Below are 24,798 nucleotides of genomic sequence, written 5' to 3' on the forward strand. Positions count from 1 at the left end.
CACAGGTTACTAAATGTTCTTTTGGAAATATTTTTGCCTATATATCACCATTAAATTGCAAAGAATGTTTTTACACAGCGCATATATATAATTTAGGAAAGAACAAGTAATTCTGAAGGACAACAATATAAATTATAGTGGAATCAGTGACATACTAGCTGTCACTATTTTGGGTATATTCATTTCACTTCCATTCTTTAAAAAGCACTACATTTTAAAGTCTTCCAAAATCTCTTTTTGGAATTAAGTTATACTTTCTTCCAAAAGAATGCAGGATAATGCTACAGCAGATGAAAGTAAGAGTGAGAACTTCCAAAATCCTATACAGTAAAGATCACTGCTCAGAGTAAGATGCACCACTTACGATCGTATGTGAGGAAAGTCTTCTTCAATTTTACTTCCTGTATTTTTGAAAATTTGTAATGCAGCTTCTGCCACTTTTTCATCATCCATTTTCAGGCAAGCGAGGAGAGATTCAAAAGTTTCAGCTGAATGAAATGAGATAGGGTGCGTAAACGAAAGTACCTGCCAAAATATGATGAAAGTCATGTTAACATTTTTTAAATGTCTACTTATACTAGGACATTTCATCAAGAGTCATTTTCCACTGCCATACTGGAATATTTACAATACTCTCACACTGGTTTTGACCCATGATACACATTTCTCTCCTTTTTCTTAGTACCTCCTAAGTTCTCTGTCCTTACACATGATCTGGTTAGATTTAATTTATCTCCCCAGTCTCAGTTTCTACTCCTATTATTCTGAACATGTACTTCTCAGTGGCTACATCTACATTAGCAAGTACTGGGTTACAGCAGGAGCGGGTCTTAAGAGAAACACAACTGAGCTAAGGAAGCAATATTCATGTTTCAGGAGTTTTACTTCAGAGTATTTTTAGACTGACTAAATCCACTTTAGCCACTGCAACACAACATGTGCTTCTGAAGCCCATCTCAATTTTGTTCCTCTGAAAGGAACCCAGCTTGTGTGCCTCCAAGACTTCATGTTTGTTTCCTCAGGGGAAGAACTGATTCTGCTCTGAAGTGAAATTCCTATCTCTAAAATAGCAACACGGACATACCCAATAGGGTCTCTAGTCCCTCAAGCTTTCCACAGCAGCTTAGCAGATTCTGTACCTCTCCTTCAGACTCTTGGACTTGGCTGTTTTCAAGTATGACAGTCCTCCCATGTTAAAAAAAAAATGAAATAAAGAAACCCTCAATTGATCCTCCCTGAAATTTGGTCTTCATTTTTAAGTGGCTGTTGATTATTAGCCTCATTCCACATAATATTCTGACCCATGTCAGAGAAACAATCCTCAAAATATAGAAACTTCTTCATATGCAGTTCTCTATTTTAACCAAGTTACCTTCCTCCCCACTTCACTGCATGGCATTCTCAATGCTGGACTTCCATATTTCTCCTTTCTGTATTATTCTCGTGATGTACATATAGACTGCTTTCTTCAGGGCAGTCTTATTCCTCTTCTTAAATATGTCATGCCAGTTCATACAAATATGTAAGAACTGACTTGGAAGCCTTCATTCAAGTATAGTCCTTCACAACATGATTCTTTCTTTCTTACTTAGATTTCTTGTGCTACTAGGTATCTGAACTTTTACTTAAATGCGCATATCTGGATAAAGAGCCACACCCTTTCAGGAGCATCTACCCAGTCCTTAGCTGATCTAAAATACCCTGAAAACTTCAGTATGGGTGTCCTTCAGATTTTTAGGCCTCTGAAGTCAACCCCTAGCTGGACTACTTGATGGTGTTTGCTATGTTAGCTGAGTCTCAAAGATTACTCATAGCTGAAATAGGTAAGACCCCATTTACATGGAACACAGAGGAACCACAGTGCTGTATTGATATACAAGTACAGTTCCAAAAGTATCACAACTATATTTACAAATAGCTGAATTCATGCTCTAATAATCAAAACTCAGCTGCTACTGTCTCACAAGCAACTACGTGTGGCTTCCAGAAAAGCTTCTAAATAATTTGAAAAATAACTTTATTTATGTGCCACATAAGATGAGCATAAAGAACAAGAAACCAAACCGGGTTCTTCCAGGTAGGCACCACATGCTTATGATTAAAAGTAGTAAGTGCTAATTAAAGATTTATTTTAACAAAGTTGTTTGCAAAGTTTCCCATGCTCACTGACCACCGGGACTATACTTGCCTTCAGCAATTCAAGACCTGCTCTGATTGCCTGGTCAGTAGGTACACCCTCATCTTCATCATCAGCTGTTCCATCTATGGACTTGTTCACTTGCTTGATAAGGGCACTGAAGAGGAAAACAAAACATGGCCTTGTAGTTACTCCAATTCCACCATGTATGATTGTTTTCACAAGTTTAAGACAAAATCTTATTAAAGCAACTTTTTAAAAACATAAGCTTATCATAAAACAAGTATGTCAACTACATACATAATCTGGTTGCCCTCATCTCCTACCCAAATCAAAGCTTATGAAGCATTGCATTTGAAAATATTTATCCATCACGAATTAAGAACTATATACAAATTACTCTGGAAGAATGACCAAAATAAGAGAACAATCTGAGCATTACAAGCAACAAATTCAATAAGAATTAAGGTGAGGTTACAACCCACTGGAAAATTAACTGTTTACAATCCTTAGTCTCTAACCAAGACAAAAAAAAATAACCATTTAACAGTTCTGCTGAGAGCTGATGACAAATTTACAAGACCTATCTCCTGCATATTCCTTCTTGACAGGCTTATTTCAACTATTGCTGTTAAATAATCATTTCAACAATTATTTTTTTCTCCCCCCTCCCGCAACTTCATTTGCTTACTCCTCCTTTAAGTCATGCTGCCTCTCCACCATAGTCTTTACTTCCTCAGTGACATTGCTGTTTATGTCACTATGAGCTAATATCCTGGGTGGGAAGTTTCAGCTGAACAGTCTGGACAGAAATTTATTTTAAAGTAAGTCGGCTGGCTGCAAACCACACTTTGTCCATCAGCAACACATCCTTTTACTGATCAGTCATTGCAGCTATGCTGAATAACAACGCAATTATTTCTATGACTACATTCTGGGCAAGAACACACAAACCCCTATACAACCTGAAACAGAAGAAAACATTGCAGGTCACCAAGCCTTAAGCCACACCCACCAAGCCCATTACTGCTTGTGCTTAAAGGCAAAATAAGAAATCCCAGTTTCAAACCCTGTGATCTATGGCCGACAATACACACACACAAAAATACCTGATGGATTCAGTATCAATGTGCACAGGAGCAATTCTCTCAAGAAGAAATTTTATCATTTCCAGGAAAGGATTTGTTGGTTGCTTTGGATTGCCCAACTTCTTTGTTATTTCCCTCTGAAATATAAGTTGTAATTAAACTTCTAATCAATTCTGTTCCAAAAATTTTCACGCTTTCAGAGCAATTCTTACCACACATCCTTCAGCCTGTTTGCAAGAACATGTTGGGCTAACAAGCATTTCTAACTGACTTCTTATTTTTTCATCGTCTTCTAGAACTTGTGTGAACTTTTTCATGAAATCTTGAGCTTTCCCTGGATCTGGAAGGTTTCCTTTAAATAACCAAAATAAATAACGATTTATGTGTTGTAAATTACACAAGTTTGGAACATCATACAAACCACAAAAAACCCAAACGAAACAAACAAAAAGAAAAAGCACAAAAAATCAAACCACAAAACACCTCAAAATGTGCAGACTTATCTCTGAGGACACAAATTTCTACAAATCTCCCCAGGCTATTTGCTTTCCTCACCCTTCACACTCGTTTTTCAGCAAGTCTAGTTGTTCTTGCTAATAATACTACTAACAGCTGAAGCTGACCTCAGACTGCAAAGCTGAAATTCCACAGCAAAATATACTCCGTACACAGATCACCCAATGCAACAAGTGTGAAAAACATCAAATGGGTATTTTTGCTAAATTATCCCTTAAGTCAACATAAGCTTTACAACAGCTTAAAACATTTAAAATGCATTTCTTAAATTACTTCCCCATTTTATATTTACATTTTATATTATAGCAAGGCAATTTATTGGCAAAGGGTTAGTCTACTATTTAAGATGCTCCAGATTTTTGGAGCAGCCAGTGTTAAGCAAAGCTGGTACAGAATGTGGTATAGGACTACAGGATAGTTATTTCAAAACAAGTTCTACTATCAATTTGTTTTGCTGTATTGACTTTTTTTTTAAATGCAACCCAGAACTAAAAGTATCAGAAAAAATACAAACTGATCAAAAAAGGATTGGGATCATGGCCAACAAAGCAGCAAGGTTCACTTTTTTCCTCCACTTTTTTTTTTTTTCCCAAAAATGTGCATAGTCGTATGTAGTATATTCTTTTGCCAGCACAGATGGCATTTTTTTAAAAAGGTGGGTTTGAAAACAAATTTTCAGAATTGTAAAGCAAGTTTTTCTTCATACTGGTTTTAATGCTACTGGCATGGTGGGCCCGGGGAACAGAAAGTGTTGCTTTCGGGTTGGCGGGTATTTCTTTGTCAGCTTACACAGACTTTCATCAGTTTTCAAAGTGCTTTCCTTGCTACTGAAATCCAAACTCTTTTGCACTCACCCAAAGACATTTACAATACCAAAACCTCAAAAGACAGGTAGGTTAGTACATAGCTTAGTAGTTTAGTTAATATCTATGAATATATATATTCTATAATAATTGCTAAAATAGACATTAACACCCTAGATCATCCAGACCTTGAATTAGCCCATAATGCAGCCAAAATGCTGATAACGTGATAAGCTTCATGACTGACAACTTCATACAGTAAGGGTAATTCTGCTTAGAGTTGCCTTCATTCTTAAAAGCATATTGCAGCATCACTTTTATAATGATTTGCTTTAAATTTTATCTGCTGCAAAATGTCTTTTTATAAACTTACCCCAAATGATTTTTAAAGCAAGAAAGCAATATAGTTCAACTGTAATTTTTACACTGTAAATACTTTTACTGACTTACTTGTTATAACCATCACTTTTGAGAATATAGCTTTACTGCTGGCATCTGTCTGCAAGTCACAAAAGAAAAATTGATTAAGTAAAAATTTTACATTATTTATTTCCATTTGAATATTCAACGAGGAAGATTCCAGACTGCATTAACAACAAGTCAGCATCCATTCTCCTAACACATCAGTGTGTTAGAAATCAAAAACCACCACTGCAAATTCAATGTAGACACTTACAGGAAGTAAAAAGTAGATCATCCCTACAGCATCGATTATGTAAAATATTTTTATTACTTTTCAATCTACCATATAACTTATGAACAACATGAACGGGCTATTTCTGTAGTGTGTAGTCTCAGAAGAATGCCATCATTTTTAGGGCTCTTAGCTGTCACAGCTGAACTCACACATTCAGACAAAAAAAAAATGATAAAAGACAGAAATCAGGTATCATTTACAGGATTCAAGTAATGATGTCAACAGATACAGACTTTCCATATTCAAACCTCTTGTGACTCACGAGAAAAACAAAAACTGTACTGTGGAGTTTCTTCCATCCTGACTGTTCTGGTCTCTTAATACTCGCTGAGTCTTCAAGTACTGGCTAAAGCTCCCATTAAAACAGATTGAGCAAACAACTACTAATTCAGCCAAACACCAAATAACCTGAGGCAGAAGTATTAACTTGCAGTATTATAACTCTATTGAATTATGACAGATTGAAGAAGTTTAAGAAACATTTCTTTTTAGAAAATCTACTGTGGCACTTGATCTACATTATCATGCATCCATCTGCAGCAAATGAAGATTATACTCTGCTAGACATGAAACAGCATTCACCCACTTTTCCACATATGAACAGGCAAGGTTATGTATTTTATTTAGCTGTGTATGCTGCTGAAGGAGAAAACAAGAGCAGCTGTGATTTATGCTTTCACTCTTCAGAAAAGTAACTTGACTTAAAGGCAAGTTTGATGTCCCTTCTGTCTTAAGAGAAATTATGAACAAATAAAAAGTTGGAGCAATAAAAAGCAATAAAAAGTTTCTTAACATGTTTCCACCCTCCTCAATAGTGCTTTGTCTGAGGAGACCCTGAAGAGGAAAAAAGGAAGATGACTGTAGAGTTTCAGTAAATGGCAGAAAGGTAGACTGGGAAGTTCAAAAGATTTGTAGTTACCGAATAATGTAGGTTGGCAGTGACAATTTAAGGTCACCCGGGTGAACTGCCTACTCAAAGCAGGATCAGGTTTTGCTTCAGGCAAACTCCTAGTTGCATTTTAAATATTTACAAGGATGAAGATTTCACAGCATCTCTGGGTTACCTGTTCCCATATCTGATCACCCTTACAGCAATTTTTTTTCTTACTACCTAATCAAAGTTCCTTTGTGGCAACTTTTGTACGTTATTTCTTGTCCTATTCCTCTTTATCTCTGAAAGCTCTCAGAATGCCTACACTTGGCACAGGTACAACAACTACAGGAGAACAAAACAACTAAGCTATAATGACTAAATGAATAAACTAGACCAAAGTGAAAAAAGCACACAAAGTATATTCTAAAAGATTACTAGGTAATTTCAGTTTTGTTTCCTGAAAGAAAACTATGTTTACATAGCTCTGAATGGCTAATGGATATTTGTCTCAAGATCACCACTTGGACTGTATGCCCCTCCAGTCTATGGTTATGAAAATGCAGTCTTATCACAACCACAATGATTTAATTGTATTAACTATCAACTGAAGACACCCCCAAAAAAACCATACAAGATCACCACAAAACCAAAAAGTTATAGTAAAAATAGCAAAGCATCTGCACGGGGAATAATGAACAAGTTTTAGGGTAACGAAGGCCACTGGGTGACCTCTGTATGAAGAGGTCAGGACTGCCCCGTGCCGGTCAAAGTCACTTCCAGCCAGGTCCGCAACAAACAAACCAACCCACCACACATCAGAATTTCAACCAGAGGAGCCTACAGTGTTTCTGAGAAAGCAGGAGATAGAGATAAGAGGGGAGATACTGGAAAAAGTATGACTCTAAAGGGGCTGTGGCCAGTGGCGAAACTCCTGCTGAAGCACTGGGTAAGAAACAAGAAGCAGCAGAAGGAAGAGAACCACTACGCCCTGACCCACATCCCCTGTGCTGCCATCACCTCATCGAAGGGACAGAGCATGGGGAACAGCCTGGAGACTGCAGAGCAGGGAAGAGAAGAGTCTGACAGGAAAGCTGAACACTGTTTTTTAAAGTGTTCATTTGTTTGCTTTTACTTCTCAATACCAGAATAAATAAGTAAAACTTTGTGTAAATTGACATACTAAATTAAATTCAATTCCCCAACTCAAAACTGTTTTGCTGCCTGCAATGGCACCTCAGACTATCACAAGCCCTCTAAATTCTCCCATGTAGTCTTGTTATTCAAGAGAACATTCAAATGCTTAAGAGCAAAAAATAGGATAAAATCCAGATGGACAAATGCAAACGTGTCAAAAGCATGCACTCTCTTGAATGCAATGCTTATGTTGGCATCAAAGCCTTCATGTTAAATTCCATATCATATTTGGTATTTTACAACTGAGAAAGAATTTTAACAACTCTCTGAAAACAAAAGGAAAAGTTGAAATTTCACTTTCAATTTGAAAGCAGAAAATACCAAGGAACTAACTCAGGTATTAAATGCATAAATGTATTTAGCCTACACCAAAGAACATTAAACAGTACATGAAAAGCATTTCAGTACAGTCACCAAAATACAGTGAAGTACTGCTGTACTAGCATTTACTGCACTTGGAATTTAATACATTACAGCATGTTTCAAGTGCACTAAGTGAAAATTATTAATTTCAGTGCAGTCTCTCTCTGTTGGCAAGACTAGCATTTCTAAGCAGATCCATTAGATAATCCAACCACACAGCTACCCACTCTTCCTGGTTCAGGTAATTCCAGCAAATGGATAATCATTAAATTTACCTTGGTACCACTATATACACAGATCAAAAAGAAAATTCACACCCACAGACACATTGGAATTTGAGTGTGGCAACACTTTCTACTCTATATTATTTCTGTTAAAAAAGCACCAGATCAAACTTCTAGCATTAAAGCCGAGTTCTAATTATATTCCAAACCACATCAAGAATTGAGTCTTATAATTTCCCTACCCCAAACATGAGTATGAACGTAGATGTAACTAAAACAAATTGAAATTCACTTCATGAGAATATCCTAAATGGTCAATAAATTTTCATTTTTCCCTTCTGAGCAAAAACAAGAAAATTAAATTGTGTCTAGTATCTCCAATACAATCTTTAAGAAATTTCTGAGAGGGAAGAGAAACAAGTAACCTGTTGGGACAAAAGTATTCCAATTTCTTCAAAATTACTAATCACACAAAATAACAAGTTAGGAGTATATAGGTACTTGTTCTTAATTACTTGATTTGGCAGTCAAAAATAATATGCTGGTTTTACCATTTCAAGAGCCAGAACAGTCCTGGCAAGACTTAACACAAACTTGCACAGAAAATATTTTAGTATTAAATGACTGGCAAAACATTTAAGAAATTTCTGTAATACCCCTTTTCCTCTTCGATTTCACAAACAAAATCTATACACATTTCCTACAGCAAATATGGTCTAATGGAGTATCAGTTAACTTTCACAACATTTTCAGTCTGCTATTAAAAATAAGCTTGAGATAGCCAAACAAATGGAATTAAAAAGGAGTACATTAACTAAAACTTGAAGAATAAAGATAAGTTGAACTCACTTTGGGTTGTTTTATCAGGTCAACCAAATCCTTTACTTGATGTCGTAGCAGATTTTGACATTTCCACATTTCATTCAATGCTCTAAAAATAGAAAACAATTAAAAGACCTGTCAAAATTATCTACTCAATGAACACAACTGTCCAAAATGAGTCGTTACAGTCTTTTCAATTTCAGACTCAGAAATGTACTTATCATCTGAACTTTCACTGCTGTGTGAGCAAAGGCTAAATGTTTCCTAGTAGGATAATATGGAAAATTTACTTGGTCATATTAGACTGGAATAAAGTGAGATTTTGAAGCAAGTTTCATTTCAGATGCTCATGTATACTGCCTTTCAAAGAAGGAGGAAGTAACTAATCTCTGCTCCATTAAGAACTCATTTGTACAAGCCTGAAATCACTCTTCTAAAAACATTCCAAGAAGTAGGTTAAAGCAGATGTTTAAGATTTTTATCACCAAAACAATGTTTTTCTTGCAGACAGGAAGCAGCTACTAGATGAATAAATTGCGAGAAGTGGACATGATTAAGTTTATAAGACATGCATGAAAGATGCTCAACAAAATAGAAAATTAGCACACTTTCCAGGAACAGTAAGTCATATAAATAAAGGTCACAGCTGCATTTAAAAAACTTACAGAATCCACAAGTTAAAAAATCAATCTATATAAATAACTGAACAAGTCTACGTCTTTAAAATGAGTACTGCTGCATACAAAAACTAGAGAATTCAGAAGTTACTTGTTGCCTGAAATAACAAGTACTGAAAAGCATCCATTCTGCATTTTCATTTAGTCTACACTAAAGATCACTAGAACAGTAACTTTTTATTTTTAATATACTATTCATAATTTTAGTTTATTAAAGTTTTTATATCTTTGGACAGGCAATACAAGAAATTCAGGGGATTTAAATATCAGTTTTTGCAGTACTGGAAGGCTTTGGGATCTTTTAAGGCATTCTTTCTCATATAAAGCCTTTTCTAGTCTCTTTCAAGGGAAAGAAAACCCCTATATTTGATTTTCAAGTGACTCAGTACTACTACATGAAAAACAAAGTAAAACTATCTAAAATGAATCCATTTGTGAACATCACAGCAGTTTAACTGTTATTAGTCAAATTCACATGCACGTACCTATTTTAAGGTGGAGAAGGCACCTAATCTAATAATAATTAAAATGCATACTGAAGGAGGAAAGACAAGTAATTTCTTCTCATTCTTAAGTCATCTTGGCTGCTGCAACAAGTAGTATATTAATTGAGAAGTTGTCAGATAATATTTACGGCTGATCTAGCATATCTATGTTATCTCTTCGTAGACATAAAAAGACTGACATGCACTCAAGCTTCTTTCCAGATCTTTGACACTACATTTTTTAGCTGTGTATGGTTGAAATGTACTGCATTTTGTTAGAAAACACCCTACGAGCTAATGTTTTTTTCAAAATCTCACTTGAAAAATAGATGCTATTTCTAGTTCTGTTTTCTAATAGTTTATAAACTATTTCTGTCCACTGACTTAGGCTACTCATAACAATTCAGTACTAATTTACAATAATATTTGTATTAAAAATTATTTTGCAAGTAGTAAAAAGCAGTACATACTTCACAGCATTTGAATCCAGTGTTGCATAAAGATAATACAAACACTTCATTCGTTCATTTGTTTCCAGGTTATGAGGGACCATGTACTGAGCAAAAATGCGTTCAACAAGCAACCTGAAAGACAGGATTAAGAAACTTAAACTGTGCAGGAGGAATATGGCCTGGAATTGTTGAAACATCAATTCAAAAATTCTCAGACCTATCTAGACATCAGTTGTTGTATAAAAAGATGGGGATATTCAAAAACCTAAAGGTCAAGTTAATTGACATAACTCAACATAAATTAAACAGAAATTGGTCATTATAGAAAATGCAATGCTAATGCTGGCAGTACGAGATTTAACAGATAACATTATCAAAATCAGATGTATTAATCTAGAAGAAACCAAACAATTTTGGAGAAAGATATTAATTATCAACCCAATAAAATGTTATCATTTAATTTCACTACGAGTCAGTATTGGGGTAAATTCATGAACTGACCCAAATTAATTGGCTTAAAATAATACTACTAATAATAATACTTATAAAAAAAGAGATATCATGTTGATTATATCACACAATGTCATGAAGCCCAGAAGGAGAATTCAGATACTAATTAGAAGGAGCTGACTTCCTTCCACCCTTCCCTGGCCCCTTCCCCACGGGCGGAGTCTAACCCATGTTTTTGCTTCCTCAATAAAAATGCAGGTATATTCCCAAGGGAATTATTAAAAGCTTCTGTGTAACGTGAAGCTCCTTATTTGGAAACGGGAGAAGAGAGAGGTTTGGGCCTGACAGTTACCTAGAAAAGATTGAGGGGAAAAAAAACCAAAACCAAACCAAACCAAAACAAAAAAAAAAAGGGAAATCAAGGATATGTTGTACTGTGATCAGTATTAAAGAATGGAGCAAATAGGTAAAAAAAAAATCATGTATGTTTATGCTGGAAGACAAAAAAAAAATTCTTTGTGCACAGTTGGAGCAGGTGATCAAAACCCAAACCCAGCTAGTTTAAAAAGTTTAAGAAAAATATCAGTGGGTAACACTGGATCTAAAGATCCAGACAGTCCACTTCCAGGGTACCATGAAATAACTACTTGTTTTGACGAAAACTTTTTGAGGTTTTGAATTTTTGAAAAGACTTGTACAGGTTTGCAATGCCATTTATATCTCAACATGCTGTGAAGGCTCATTTCCAAAGCCAACATGATGACCTTGATTAGTCAAGGCAGACTTGTTCCCAAACTAGTTCCCCATGTGCAACCATCTCTTTTTCAATACCAACAACCATATACAAGGCTACAAAGTATGACAGAGGCACTGCTTTCACCACAAATCCAGGACACAGTTCTAATTCACAACTACTGTACTACAGAAATCTAATTCTCTGCAGAGTAAGATGGCTTGCCCATTATCACTACACGTCCTATCTTTAAAACATAGAGAAACAACACACAAATCTAAATCAACATCATTTAAGCAAATTCACTTACTAAATTTTAACATAAAAATCAACAAGTTACTGAAATTTAAACAAAAATCCCCTTTACAGAAGCAGTGGCAAAGTACAGCCAAAACTTTTGAAATATTCCAATGTATCTCACCCTTTGGAACCACTCTGGGCCTTAAAATAAGAAATTATAAATAAAGTAGAAGAAAACAACACAGGACAACATTTGGCTACAGCTATATTTAAGATTATGCACTGAATCAAAATGTACAGGATTATCAAGATTCCTCCTTCTCATCAGCACTGGAGCACAAAGGAAAAACAAATCTTTCTAACAAGTTACAACACTTAGCCTCTGAATCACCCAGCTTTTACAACTAGCTTACCGGTCATCAATACTGTTTTGATAATATATGTGCAGAAGCTTATCTTTGATCCATGATATCTGTTTTGCAGCTTCTTTTCCTGCTTCTGATTGCAGTGAATATTTCTTGTATATCTGTGCAAGTCCCATCATAGCTTCCTTCCTCACTCTCCACTTGAGAAAAAGAAATAGCAGCCAGTTTAGCAGTTCAAAACTCAAAGTTTGAAAAGACTGCAGAATTTGGTAGGTATTTCATATTCAACATCAAAATAACATAATTTAAGTGGCAAAAAAGTTAAATTGAGTCCTAAGTGCAACAGTTTCTCATTAGGACATATGTTGCATCATATCTGTTACACTAAACCTTTCAACACCAGTAACTACCATTTAAGTATACCTCTTGCATTTAGAATTATTACAGATTTAGCCAACATCCTTTCTCACACTGTATCTGCGATTGTGTTATGGCTGCAACAAGGAAAAGCATGTCACCAAATAAAAAAAAACACAGTAGGCGTTAATTTTAGAAGTTTGCCATCAACAAACTGGTTTACTATGCTTTAAAAGAGACAGGAAACCTCATAAATTTTACCAAATAATGCAATAGAGCTAAACTAACATTCAAGACTATTCAAATTTGAAAGCTATTACACTGATTTGCAGTCTTTCAATGATCTAATTAAAAGCAGGTAACCTACAATTAAATATAGTACATTCTGAAACCTGCTTGAAAAATTTTTTAAGAAAAATGCTAGAATTTTTTACAAGGGTCCTCTTTGACTTAGAAGTTTTACTAGAACTGGACAACTGGAACAACATTGTTGTGCTGCAGCCAATTTAATTATTTAAATCATATCACCTTAAATAAAACACAGCACAATGAAAAATGTAGCATTATAGTCATGGAAAGAAACTACCTCACTAAATAGATTGGTTTTCATTTGTAATTTTAAAATCAGTATAGCATTTTTAGAAGTGCTGATTTTAAGAAAGCTGACTAGTAGTTTAGAAGTGTGACACACAGCCCTTATTAATGCTAATTATGTCTTACCCGCTTGTCCAGTGTCCTTTCTCTGACGAAATTAAGCAGGTGATCATTGACAAGCAAAAGATCTTTTTTAGCAGCAGTAACTATGGATACTATAACATCATGCCGTATGGCCTCTTCAGGATCATGTGACCTTACTTTCAGATATTCTGAGGGAAAAATGAGTAAGTGTAAGTATACAACTTTAGCTACTTTCCTCACTAGACAGAAACGGAAAAATTATTTTCTTCTGTTTGAAACATCAGCATCAAGAAACAAACAGTATGCTCCAAGACTAACGGGAATGTCAGTAAAACTTTGTATTTGCTTAGAATACCAAATACTTATATTACTGGCATTATTGAAACAAGAATTATGTGGTTACTTTTTTTTTTTTTTTAATTCTTTCTTATAGTAGTTACACTATGTATACATTTGCAACTATTATAGCCAAGCAGGACTGGATCTGTAGAGCAGAATAAGACACTGCTTGAGAACTTGCTAACTACATTATATATATTTTAAGCTCTTACGTCAGGCTAGAGGCTACTTTCTTCCTGCAGATTCCATCCCTTTTGGCTCCTAGAGCACATTAGTTGCACTGCCACTCACAATTTCCTTATTATCCACAAGGAATCTAGTTCACCTGCTCTAGGAATACTTGACAGTATAAGCCACATAAGCATTGTGAGCAGGGACAAATCAAGAGATACTTCCAACTATAAAGCTTACTTAGACACATCCTAGTTTATCCAACTTAAAACAGTTTTTCTAGATTATTTGGGCACACTGCTACTTATTTGCTAATACCACTAATCTTACACTATCAACACTAAAACTTCTGCTTTTAGGCGTCAAATTTGTTAGCTACCTATTGTCATTTTAGAAAGCTGGCAAATAAAATGGCAAAGCTCATTTATCTTTTTAGCTGTATTTGAGGTTATTTTAAAAGCACAAAAGGGTAGGAACAGGCACACAGAAGTTAAGATTGCAGTACACGGCATATATCAGTGCAACACTGAGGACTTCAGGAAACTTTGTAAATTCACACTTTACTCTGGATGAAATAACCAGAGGTTACTGTTCTCTTATCACTGTTCAATGACCAGTGAGAATTTTCAAGTCTCATCTGAAACACTGGCATTAATGGTAATCAGCCCAAGTGTCAAAAGAACACACTCCAAAATAATACTTTGCAGTTATGGAGGTTATGAAATTTTAAATCCAAATAAGCCTTTTTAAAAAAACCTATTGTTTCACAGGAATATAAACTAAAAAAAAATGAAAAATACTGCCATTGCACAAAACAATTCTGATGTCCAATACCAGTGAGCCAGAGAAATTTTTCAACAATTTGACTTTGATAAGCACTGTGGGGAGAGAGAGGAGGGGCAAGCAAAATTACATTTCCCAGAGGATACCATTAGAGGGGGCACAAAGTCTTTCTGCAGTGTGAAAAAAAGAAAAAGAAATATTGAAAATATAATTCTGATAATCAAAAGGGAAAATATTTTTACCATTCCATTAAGGAAGGACCCAGAACCTTTTGGGTTTTTTAAGCTGACTTAACAATACAGAATCACAGAATATTCTGAGTTGGAAGGGACCCACAAGGATCATCAAGTCCAACCCTTAAGTGAATGGCCCATATGGGGATCAAACCTACAACCATGGTGGTTCCATGCGTCAGCCAACTGAGCTAATCTCTGGATAACACTGCAACTACAGGATGACTCCAGCTTGTCTCTATTTGTGTCCAATTTGACAAATGCTCAGCAAGCAGGAGAGCAATCCCATGCACTTTACAGTCCTTTAAACTCCCTCCTTAGACCAACTAGACAAGGATATTGCCTCAAAAAAACTACAAGTAGTTTATTGACCAGGGGAAGATACAGTCTCCAGAGCAAATCAACCAATTCTCATTAATTACACTTTTTTTTTATTATGACACGAGGAGCAGCAAATACTAAATGCTTCCATTGATGCCAGTTGCCTACTTCCTACAGAGGTCTTGAATTACAGGCTGTGTTTGATCTGAAGGAGGTGGAATTGTGAAGCTGTGGTCACAGCTCTGAGGACTGTTTTCATGTTTTAGACAGTGGCTGTATAAGACTTAAACATTCCAGCTTTGTGGAACTTAAGTCTCCCCTCTGCACCCTAATTAATAAATGCCAGGACCATCAGGTTAGGCAGACTGCTTTACCTGATCCCATGGTGCTTAATTTCAGCAGGAGTTGGGAATGTAACTACGGTATGAGAGGGAGAGAGAGAGATCTCTGGTTAAGGCATTCTTAGCATACAGTCCCCTCAGCCTGAGAAGCAACACTGAAGGCAGGGACTTTGGCTTAGAACTCCAACATCAGTTAGGTCCTCCACAACATCCGACAGCATTACTTCGGATTACAACTGGCCTTCTTGACTTCTCCAGGAGACTTTAAGTGGTATTTTAATGTTATAATAAAACTGATACCTGTTAAGTCCTTTGCCAGGTCAGGATGGTTCATAAGGCAGTGACTTGCAAATTTGACACACTCAAGGCGAATAGGTACGTGGATATCATTAAACCTAGTTACAAACAAGAAAATACATTACAACAACAAAAATTCCACTTCAATCAAAGCAATATGTTCACTTCTACACAATATCAAATACTTCTGAAAGTATTTTTTATGCTTCCCATGTATGGTTACGTGCATACAGCATCTCTAATTTCACAGTATTAAGTAGACTGTCTTTAGCTCAAGAAAAAATTCTCATACTCATTTATTAATTCATGTTCTGAACATGAAAAGAAATACCTTCTCCAGGTACACCTTAAAAACTCCCAGACAGACAAAAAAAACTATTTATTAGAAAGATGTGTGATACATTTTAATTCCTTTTCTGTAATGTTACCCATAATTAACCATGAACCATGTATCAGAAACTCAAATTTTTATGACTGTGACATTCATTCCCTCATTATACTGTATGACAGATAACAAACATGCACATCTAGTCTACTACACATTTCTTTTGAGATGGATCACAGAATAAGATTTCCTTTTGAAAGACTGAATTAAATTAGATGTTTGAAAACTAGTATTTTCTCATTGTTAATTTTCATGTACGCAATTTTATAACAAAACTGTTGATTTAATTATTTACAGACAACACTTTCAAAATTAAATGCATTTTCAAGCTATCCTCAAAACACTTGGTTTGAAATAAATTAAAAATGTAATTTTAGAAGACCGTTGCTGTCAAAATGCTTATTTATCAAAAAAATAGATTTTAAGGAATAACTGTTTTAGTAAAAGCCAGGTCAAGAGATTTTTAAGAATGCCTCCTTCGATAACACAGCTATTATAACTTAGTGAAAATCTTCAGAAGTAGTAAATGCATAAATGTGATTCATAACCAGTCGAAAACAGTTACTGTAAATAAACTGCACATAATCACATTGTAAGACAATGAAGCCTTTTCCTCTGTGCCCAATTAGATGTGGTATTTTTTGATGACATTCCATGTTTTAAATAGTTATACACTTTCAAGCAAAATACCTTGCTTCAACTAAGTTTCTTGCACTCTTAAAAGTAGCATTTCCTTGAGGACTCTGATTTTGATATGATTGAATGCTACATTATAAACTATGGCATTTGTAATAAATTCAAGAATTTATCCTCTTTTACTCAAATCAAAAATATTTTCTTCATAGTAGCCTAATTTAAGTTTCTCCTGACTACAAGCTTCAGCTATATTTTCTATCTCAAACTGGCAGAATATTTCAAAAACAAAAGTATGTTTGCAGTATTGTGAATACTATATACTTTTAAGGTACTCCTACCATAAAAAAAATTGAAACTCATACACAAAGACTGTACATAAAAGCCTCAAAAGCAGTTCTAATATCACCTGATACTGAAAATGTCATTTGATGCCATTTTAGAATTATCCATCATCAAACAGCTTCACTTGTGAAGAAATTACAATAAAGTATTCGTTTTTCTTGACAATGGCAATAAAGCTAGTTGAAAAAAATGAACTTTAAGGAGATGATTCGTAAATGTTCATTCTGCAGAGTGACAGATGTGGAAGATACATTTTAAATTGCTTTCACATGATCTGTCAGATTTCAGATAAAGCAGCAGGAAGGAATTCACGCTTAGCTGTGTCACTTTAAAAAAAAAAAACAAACCAGCTGAATTTTACTTCACTAAACGTTTTTCCTCCCTAGACAGGGAACTAAACCAGAATATACCTCCCCAGGTAGCACTGCCAAAGTGGTTTGTTTTGAGATGCCAACTCCGAATCCTTCGCCCCAAACATTTTTGCTAGAAGTTTTACAACCTGCAGACGTTCTTCATTGTCATTGCTCTGGAAAATGAACAGATTATTTTAAAATTTAAAAGGAAAACTACCCCAAAAAACAGAGTTCTGTTTTGTGCAGTTTTTCCACTGATACACTTACATATTTCTAGAAATATCACAATACAGATCAGTAGACTTCTCGTGTATACAAACGTCTATCTCAAGACAAAAACCCTTCACTATTTTTTTGAGAAAACAAAATAAAGAGAGAGAAAACAAAAAACAAGGTAGAGACAAAAAATGTTGTGACCAAAGCCTGGTGAAAAATATCTATTTTTAACACTTACTTAAAGGTTACTGATTGTTAGGAAATCTGATATGTGTCTGTACAAATTCAGACACAACACAAAACTTACAAAAGTCAGTCTATGCTTTTCTGCACATAAAGGTTTACAGTTCTATAGAACAGTGCTTAATTGCTTAATTAAAAATATTTAGTTAAAAATAACAGTTTCCAGGATACAAGTTTCTAGAGAACATCAGATTAAGTACCCAAGATCTGAGTTCCACAGGATGTGGTCCTGTATTCAAAACTGCTGAGATACAACAGATAGTCTTCCATTTATATTTAATATTAGCCCTAACAATGATAGTGAAAATGTACTGGAGAAGGCCTTGTTTTATCACTGTTTTGCATTACATTCTTTAATACAACACACAGTATGTGAACCTTCATACATACTTCGGAAATGTATGCTACCATATTAGCATGTACTTACTGTTCACCAATTTTTTTCCTTTGCTTATTAAAGAAAAGGGAGAAAACCCAATCGGTTGCAAGAATTCCTTGACAAGGGAGTAGCTAAAATTAATTTATATTAATTAGATATTATTAATCCCTTATTATTACCAGGTTGCTTTCTGGTAAAAGATAAGAACTGTGCAAAATACTGCTTTTTTCTAGCATCTTTGAATTCTTATAAGTTCAGCATCACCTTTTGAATGTGAACAAGAAATAAGAGCACAATAGCTGTCAGAGTTCTTTTATACAACACCACAGTTTGAGACAAACTATTTCTCCTGACTCAATACCATAAAAGGGCTGAAATGTTTGCCAGCAAGTCTTTTTAATTCAGAATCCTAAGAACAGTAAAAGCATTTGTAAAATCATTACAGTAACAGAGCAAGAAAAATAAGGCTGAATTAATTTCTAACAGTGATATATAACATTACAAAAGACTCATTCTCTTGAATACACTTAAGTATTTGAAGCATTAACAGCAAATCATTAATATTTTTTTGCATTTGACTATTTTTTCCAATTAACATTCAAATTGACATTACTGAAAGCATTCTACAACCACCTCCTCTTAATCTGCAATAAATGATATTGTTTTTTCTTAATGAGTTTCAGCCCATTATACTGCAAATTCTTATTCTGTGGGCCATGGTTAAGAACTTCTAATTTTTTTTTTTGCCTACGTTAGTCCAACCTCCATGATTCATGTCCTATCCACTCCTGCTTAAACAAACAAAACATTAAAAATATTAAGCATCTCTGAATTGTTTTAGATAACCAACACAAACTCAGAGCAAGACACTCCAGAAGGTAGAAGGAAGGAGCTGGGTGGAAGAGCTGGGAGCACACTAAACATTCAACTACTTAATTATAAGCCAGAAATATAGAGGGGAAAAAGACAACCAAACAAAAGAAAACAAACCCACAAAACAACAAAACCCTAAAATATCCTTAATGAATTAGTTGCAGAAGAAGCTTTTGCTGTATCAGCCACTAATCCAAATATAAGAGAACCTACTTGTGTTTCTAGTCCTGTCATAAAAACAACAAATATTTGTGATTATGGGCCTTGGCGTATAATCATTTGGTCCTTTCTAAATTTTGTGCCCTGATGTTGGCTTCCTTGAAACACGGTTATATACACTCCTAGGGGTAACAAAAATAAACCTGTACTTCTTATTGAATGAATGCACTGCTGCTACAGTCTCTCTCCTTTATTCTACTTTAGTCTCCACTCTTTTTCCGAGGGTGAAAAAAAAAGGGTCTCAAACTCTGAAAAAATCTTTATCTTTCTCCATTCTATGAGACATTGTGTACTTGAAGAGTCACACCCTTCACCTCTTAGGGAAATTCAGCACTCTAATAGTGCTCTATCATGACTTGTTAATACAAATTGACACTGAACATGGATATTTTCAGTTCCCCATACATGCTCCCAGCACACAGCCAAAGCTGCTCCTTGGCCTAGACATTTGAGTCTGTCAGTTACAGCAGCTGAAGCCAGTCAGATTGTTACCACTGCTGAGTCCAAAAGAATAGGCAGCACTCAGGATCTGTGGACATTTGGGAATAAGAAGTGGACACATAACCCAAAACTTTTGAAAATTTTAATTCCCATATCCAGGAAGAAAGGCAGCTCCAAAATAAGAAGTCAACCTTTTATTGATTTTATTCATTACATCCTCTTGGTTTAGTAAGACAGTAAAATAAAAGCCCAAATCCCATGACAATTATTTCCAAAACAGTCTATTGATGAGCCTTCCATTCTCCTGAACATTAAAATGTTATTTGCTGTCTGCAACAGAAATTTCTAAAATTCAAATATGAAATTTGAAAAAATTTCCTTTTCTGCAGTTTCTTCTACAAGCTGACCTATACAATAATAGTTAGCTCCTTCCTGAACCCATAATGCTTCAGTACTGGATCTCTAAACTCGGCACCTTAAAATGCCAAGATCAGGCACAAATTACTGACCCTCACAGAACAGGTTAAGTTAAATGAATATCAGTGCTCATTCTCCTGTTAATTCCCCAGGCTCCTTTGCAAAATCAGGCAAAAAACCAAATTACTAGTAAGAAGCAACCATGATTTCACATACCTCTCACAGAGCTTAACAACAGAGTTCTGCCACCTGAGAACACAGGAGCTTTTTCTTTACATAAATCTACAGAGGTGTGGCAGGTTGATCCCAGCCAAAAGCCAAACACTCACCCAGCCCCTCTCTCACTCTCCTCTCCAACACAGAGAGCAAGGGAAGGGAAGAGAAGAGAAGGGAAGTTAAAAGGCCCACAGATCAAGATAACAAGAGTTTAATAGGTAAAGAAAAAGCTGTGTAGGCAAGCAGAGCAAAAAGAGGATTTCATTCACTACCTGCCATCGGCAGGGAGATGTCCCGGCACCTGCTGGAAAGCAGGGTCTCCACTCGCAAAGTGCACACTTGGGAAGACAAACAGCATGAACACAAACATAATCCTTTCCTCCTCCTTTCCCTGACCTTTTGTTGCTGAGCCTGTGTCCCCTTTCAAACTTCTGCCCTACTTGGGGGGAGAAGGGGGAGTGGCACAGGGAGAAAGCCTTTACCTGTGTCTTCACTGTTGTACCAAAATGGCAAGGTGCTTGAACACTAGGTGGCCACATCGTTTACATCCCAAATAGTAAGTAGGTTCAACAGTATTACTGAGGCACCTAAACTCTCTCACAAGTTTCATACTAAGAGTCTTTTAACCCCTCTACACATGGTCAAAAACTTATTTGGTCTCTGATGGGAAAGCCTGTGGATTTTACCCCCACTCAGAGAGACAGTCTACAACCCTAAACCCATGAAGATAAACCAGGAGGCTTCCTGACAGAAAGAGTGCAAAAAATGTCATGCAGATGGAGAGCAAGAGATTTGGATCCCCTCAGGCAACGAGTCACAAACTCAAAGATGTTTGTTTACATCCTCAAACACCCATCAGCCACAGAGACTGGGAACAAGGCAGCCCAGTCAACTGGAAGGCAGTGGAGATGGCTCAGTGAAGCTTACTTGGTGGTTAGGGGAAAATCATCATCACTTCATTTTCAAAACATGCCACAAAACCATAGGATCACAGAGTCGTAAAGGTTGGAAAAATAAAATCTTTAAGATTCTTGAGCCCAACCATTAATCAAGCACCACCATGTTTACAAAGAAACTATTACATCCACTTGCCTTCTCCAAACTTCCAGAGATGGTGATTCCACCACTTCCTAAGAAGCCTGTTCCAATTCCTGACAACCCTTTAAGTGAAGAATTTTTGACTAATATCAAATCTAAGCTTCCCCAGGTGCAACTCGAGGTCATTTTCTCTGGTCCAGTCACTTATTAACCTGGGAGAAGAGACCGACCCCCCCCATTTCCTACATCCTCCTTTCAGGTTGTTGTACAGTGATAGGGTCTCCCTCGAGCGTCTTTCTCGAGGCTAAATGTTTAGAAGCAAAGAAATAAGGCATTACACAGAAATTCTGTTTCATGTACAGAATATGCAACTAGAGTTAACACTGCTGATACCAGGAGGAATCCATTCAATTTCATGCAGAACTTGCCAATTTTACACCTGAAACCAAGCCTGCACCTCAGCTTTCAAGTGAGCCAGAACACTTGATGTCTTGCTCAGGTAAGTCTACCACAAGTGTACTTCACCTGGCCAAAATTTGTTATCACTTACTGCTTTTGAAGCCAACTAAACAGAAATGTACATTTTCAAGAACACAGAGAAAATTATTCAATTTGTCTTTGTAAAGCACAGATAAAATGACCCATTCCGTGTGTTCAATGCATGCAAAATGAGATCATTCTGGCACATCTCCACAACTCAGTTGTTCAGACAATCACAGCTTTTCTTCAACACTGGACACAAGAGGAAAGTTTTTCACCATGAGGTCAATCAGCCATTGGAATAATCTCCCCAGGGAAACAGTAGATTCCCTGATATAGGACATTTTAAGATCCAGCTAGACAGAGTGCTGGGCCATTTTGTCTAGACTTTGCTTTTGCCAAGAAAATTTTATCTACATCATCCTTGAGGTCCCTTTCAACGTGGTATTCTATGATCATCTGCTAAGGAATAATACAAATCTTAGCAGCAAAGCAGCAATATGACATCTTAGAATACACTAACTGTCCCACTACCTCATAAGCATTACTTGAGTGTTTGCCTCTAGTATTTGCCTTCTATTATCACAACTGTGGATTCAAGAGCCATATCAGATAATTTCATAGCATAAAAGCTGGATGTTCCTGTGAAGCTATGTATTTGATCTAAATACACTTTACAAACTTTTATTTAAATACCTAGTAGTCCATGGTAAGTGAGCTCAGAAGGACAAGGCTCCTTAACTGGGCATACAGAGAGACACAGGACCATGTGCCAAATCCAGAAAAGACAAAATCACCGAGTCAAGCCCTGAATGATATGCAGGGCTCACCAAAGTTGTTAGCTATTGTATCGTTAATTTTAATTAACCTTTATGGAAAAAGACAACTCCTCTCTCCCAATTTTCAGTATGGACTGTCACGCATGATTTTCCTTTACCAGCCACCTGACCCAAGGCCTCATCAAGCTTAACAGGGTTACTGCTGTCCAGTTTCTTTTCACTCAAAGCAACAGAAAAATTGGCTGTCTTCAACCATAAACACTCTGAGTTTCATTGAAATCACACTCTCTTCTCAACACACTAATGAGCTATTTACCTGGAACTAAATGAAAAGATGTTTGACACTAGCTGCTGCTGTTTACAATAAAGCTAAAGCTATTGTTGGAGTGGAAAGTATTTAATCATCACTGGCAAGTCTGCATACAGAATAAACTTGTGTTGATCTCAGAAAAAAACACAGGGTGACTACATTTCATTAATATTTTAGAACACTTATCTTCAAAATACTCTTCTCACCACAGAAAGATCTTAAAGACCCCTCAACTCATTTAGAGCCATAAAATGATTTGGGTTGGAAGGGACTTCTAAGGACATCCTTCAACTCGCCTGCTGTGGGCAGGAACATCTTCCACTAGACCAGGCTGCTCAAAGCCCCATCCAATATGGCCTTAAACACTTCCAGAGATGAAGCACCAACTTCTCCGGGAAACCAGTTCTAGCATCTCAAAATTTAACCCAGGTGTATCCTATTCCAAATAGAGGTACTTTTTTTGCTTCCTTAAAAGATGGATCATTTGACAGCCAATGGGACAAAACAGGCATATATTACATTTTCTTATAAGTAAAATATCAAAACACACACCAGGAGTAAGAAGATGATTACAATGCTTTTGAATAGCTACAAACTATATTGAGTTCAAGAAGACATCAAGGAATAACAGTAGTAAGAATGTAACTCTAGAAACCTACATATCTCCTGGAAACATTGTTAAACTGGATCTTGCAGACGTCAAGCACTTACCCTTGAGAGTTCAGACCACAGTGAGAACTACACTAAGGATGAAGGAGACAAAGCAACAAAATACATGTACATCATCTGAAAAGAGCACACTAAACAAAGAACAGAAATGCAAACATGAAAAAAATGTGTTGTAAATTAAGAAGTACAAAGAAAACATGGAAATGCTTAGGGCTGAAATCAGCCAGCTGAATAAAGAGACCAGAAATTCTCCTAGGGTGGGGAAAGAGGGAACAAAACAAAACAAAAAAGACATCAGTATTGAAATCATGAAATATGAGTCAATGAACAAGTAGGATGACAATTGAAGAACCTGCAGATTTCAGGGGACTTAAAGTTGGGAAAGGTACTACAATTATACAGTATGAAAAAGGATATAGCAGCAGGTAAGATCAAATATCCTGAATAACACCTCCAGCAGTACTGTTTTTATTGGGGTGAGAATGATAATTGTTTGCCATATGTAGGAATAGGAATTAAAGGCTGAAAAAGGTCTTCTTTGAATACACAGAGAGCAAGCAGTAAATTGAACCCTACTTCTCTCGGAAATGTGAATGGAATGATAAAAGCATTTTTAAAACCCCTCATCCAACAAGTGTAGTATGCCTGCCCAGCAACATTAGGAAAAAGTAATAGGCAGGAACAAGCCACTATGATAATAAATATTACAATACAAAGAGGCCAAAGGTGCTATAAACCTAAAATCTGTCCTCTGTAATAAAAATACATGCTAACTTACAAGTGGCCCATTGTACATTAGCTCTCCAGTTTAGTAACAGATCACATACAAACGTGGTAATACTAATCTAATCACACTCCTCACAGAAACCCTGTGGAATCACAGATAGAATAAAAGCAGTGCAGAATAAAGGGAGAACCAACTGCTATATTGCATTTGTCCAAGTGATGGAGACACTTTGAAAAGGAAGTCAAAAAGAAAAATACCCATTAAAATAAATAGCTAGCATCAGCTGTCGTCCAGACATATGAAGTAAGCCTGAAAAATTGTAAGTCATTGCAGCAATTACTACAAGACATATTGATGCATTCCAGTTCTTTGATTACACCTGCCACAGACCTACTATTTGGACAGAATTGTCAGTATATATATATTCAAAATATT

At 36.0% G+C, this 24,798-nt stretch overlaps 1 protein-coding gene across 4 annotated transcripts in view; it reads right to left on the bottom strand.

Annotated features, from left to right (window-relative positions):
- The window catches only part of PDS5B (PDS5 cohesin associated factor B), a 101,267-nt gene that overhangs the window by 37,077 nt on the left and 39,392 nt on the right, over nt 1–24,798 (bottom strand). For all 4 annotated transcript variants that reach the window (XM_042014082.1, XM_042014080.1, XM_042014081.1 and 1 more), the window contains exons 9-19: nt 17,414–17,529; nt 15,644–15,738; nt 13,198–13,343; nt 12,169–12,320; nt 10,351–10,464; nt 8,746–8,827; nt 4,995–5,043; nt 3,438–3,577; nt 3,247–3,362; nt 2,189–2,294; nt 365–525 (exon numbers count right to left, since the gene is read on the bottom strand). In XM_042014082.1, coding sequence (XP_041870016.1) covers nt 365–525; nt 2,189–2,294; nt 3,247–3,362; nt 3,438–3,577; nt 4,995–5,043; nt 8,746–8,827; nt 10,351–10,464; nt 12,169–12,320; nt 13,198–13,343; nt 15,644–15,738; nt 17,414–17,529 — 1,277 coding nt within the window. The remainder of the gene's footprint in view (nt 1–364; nt 526–2,188; nt 2,295–3,246; nt 3,363–3,437; nt 3,578–4,994; nt 5,044–8,745; nt 8,828–10,350; nt 10,465–12,168; nt 12,321–13,197; nt 13,344–15,643; nt 15,739–17,413; nt 17,530–24,798) is intronic.

This window comes from Corvus kubaryi, unplaced genomic scaffold, assembly GCF_017639235.1.
Source record: "Corvus kubaryi isolate FWS band 111438036 unplaced genomic scaffold, C.kubaryi_AGA036_p1.0 split1-65, whole genome shotgun sequence".
NCBI lineage: Eukaryota > Metazoa > Chordata > Aves > Passeriformes > Corvidae > Corvus > Corvus kubaryi.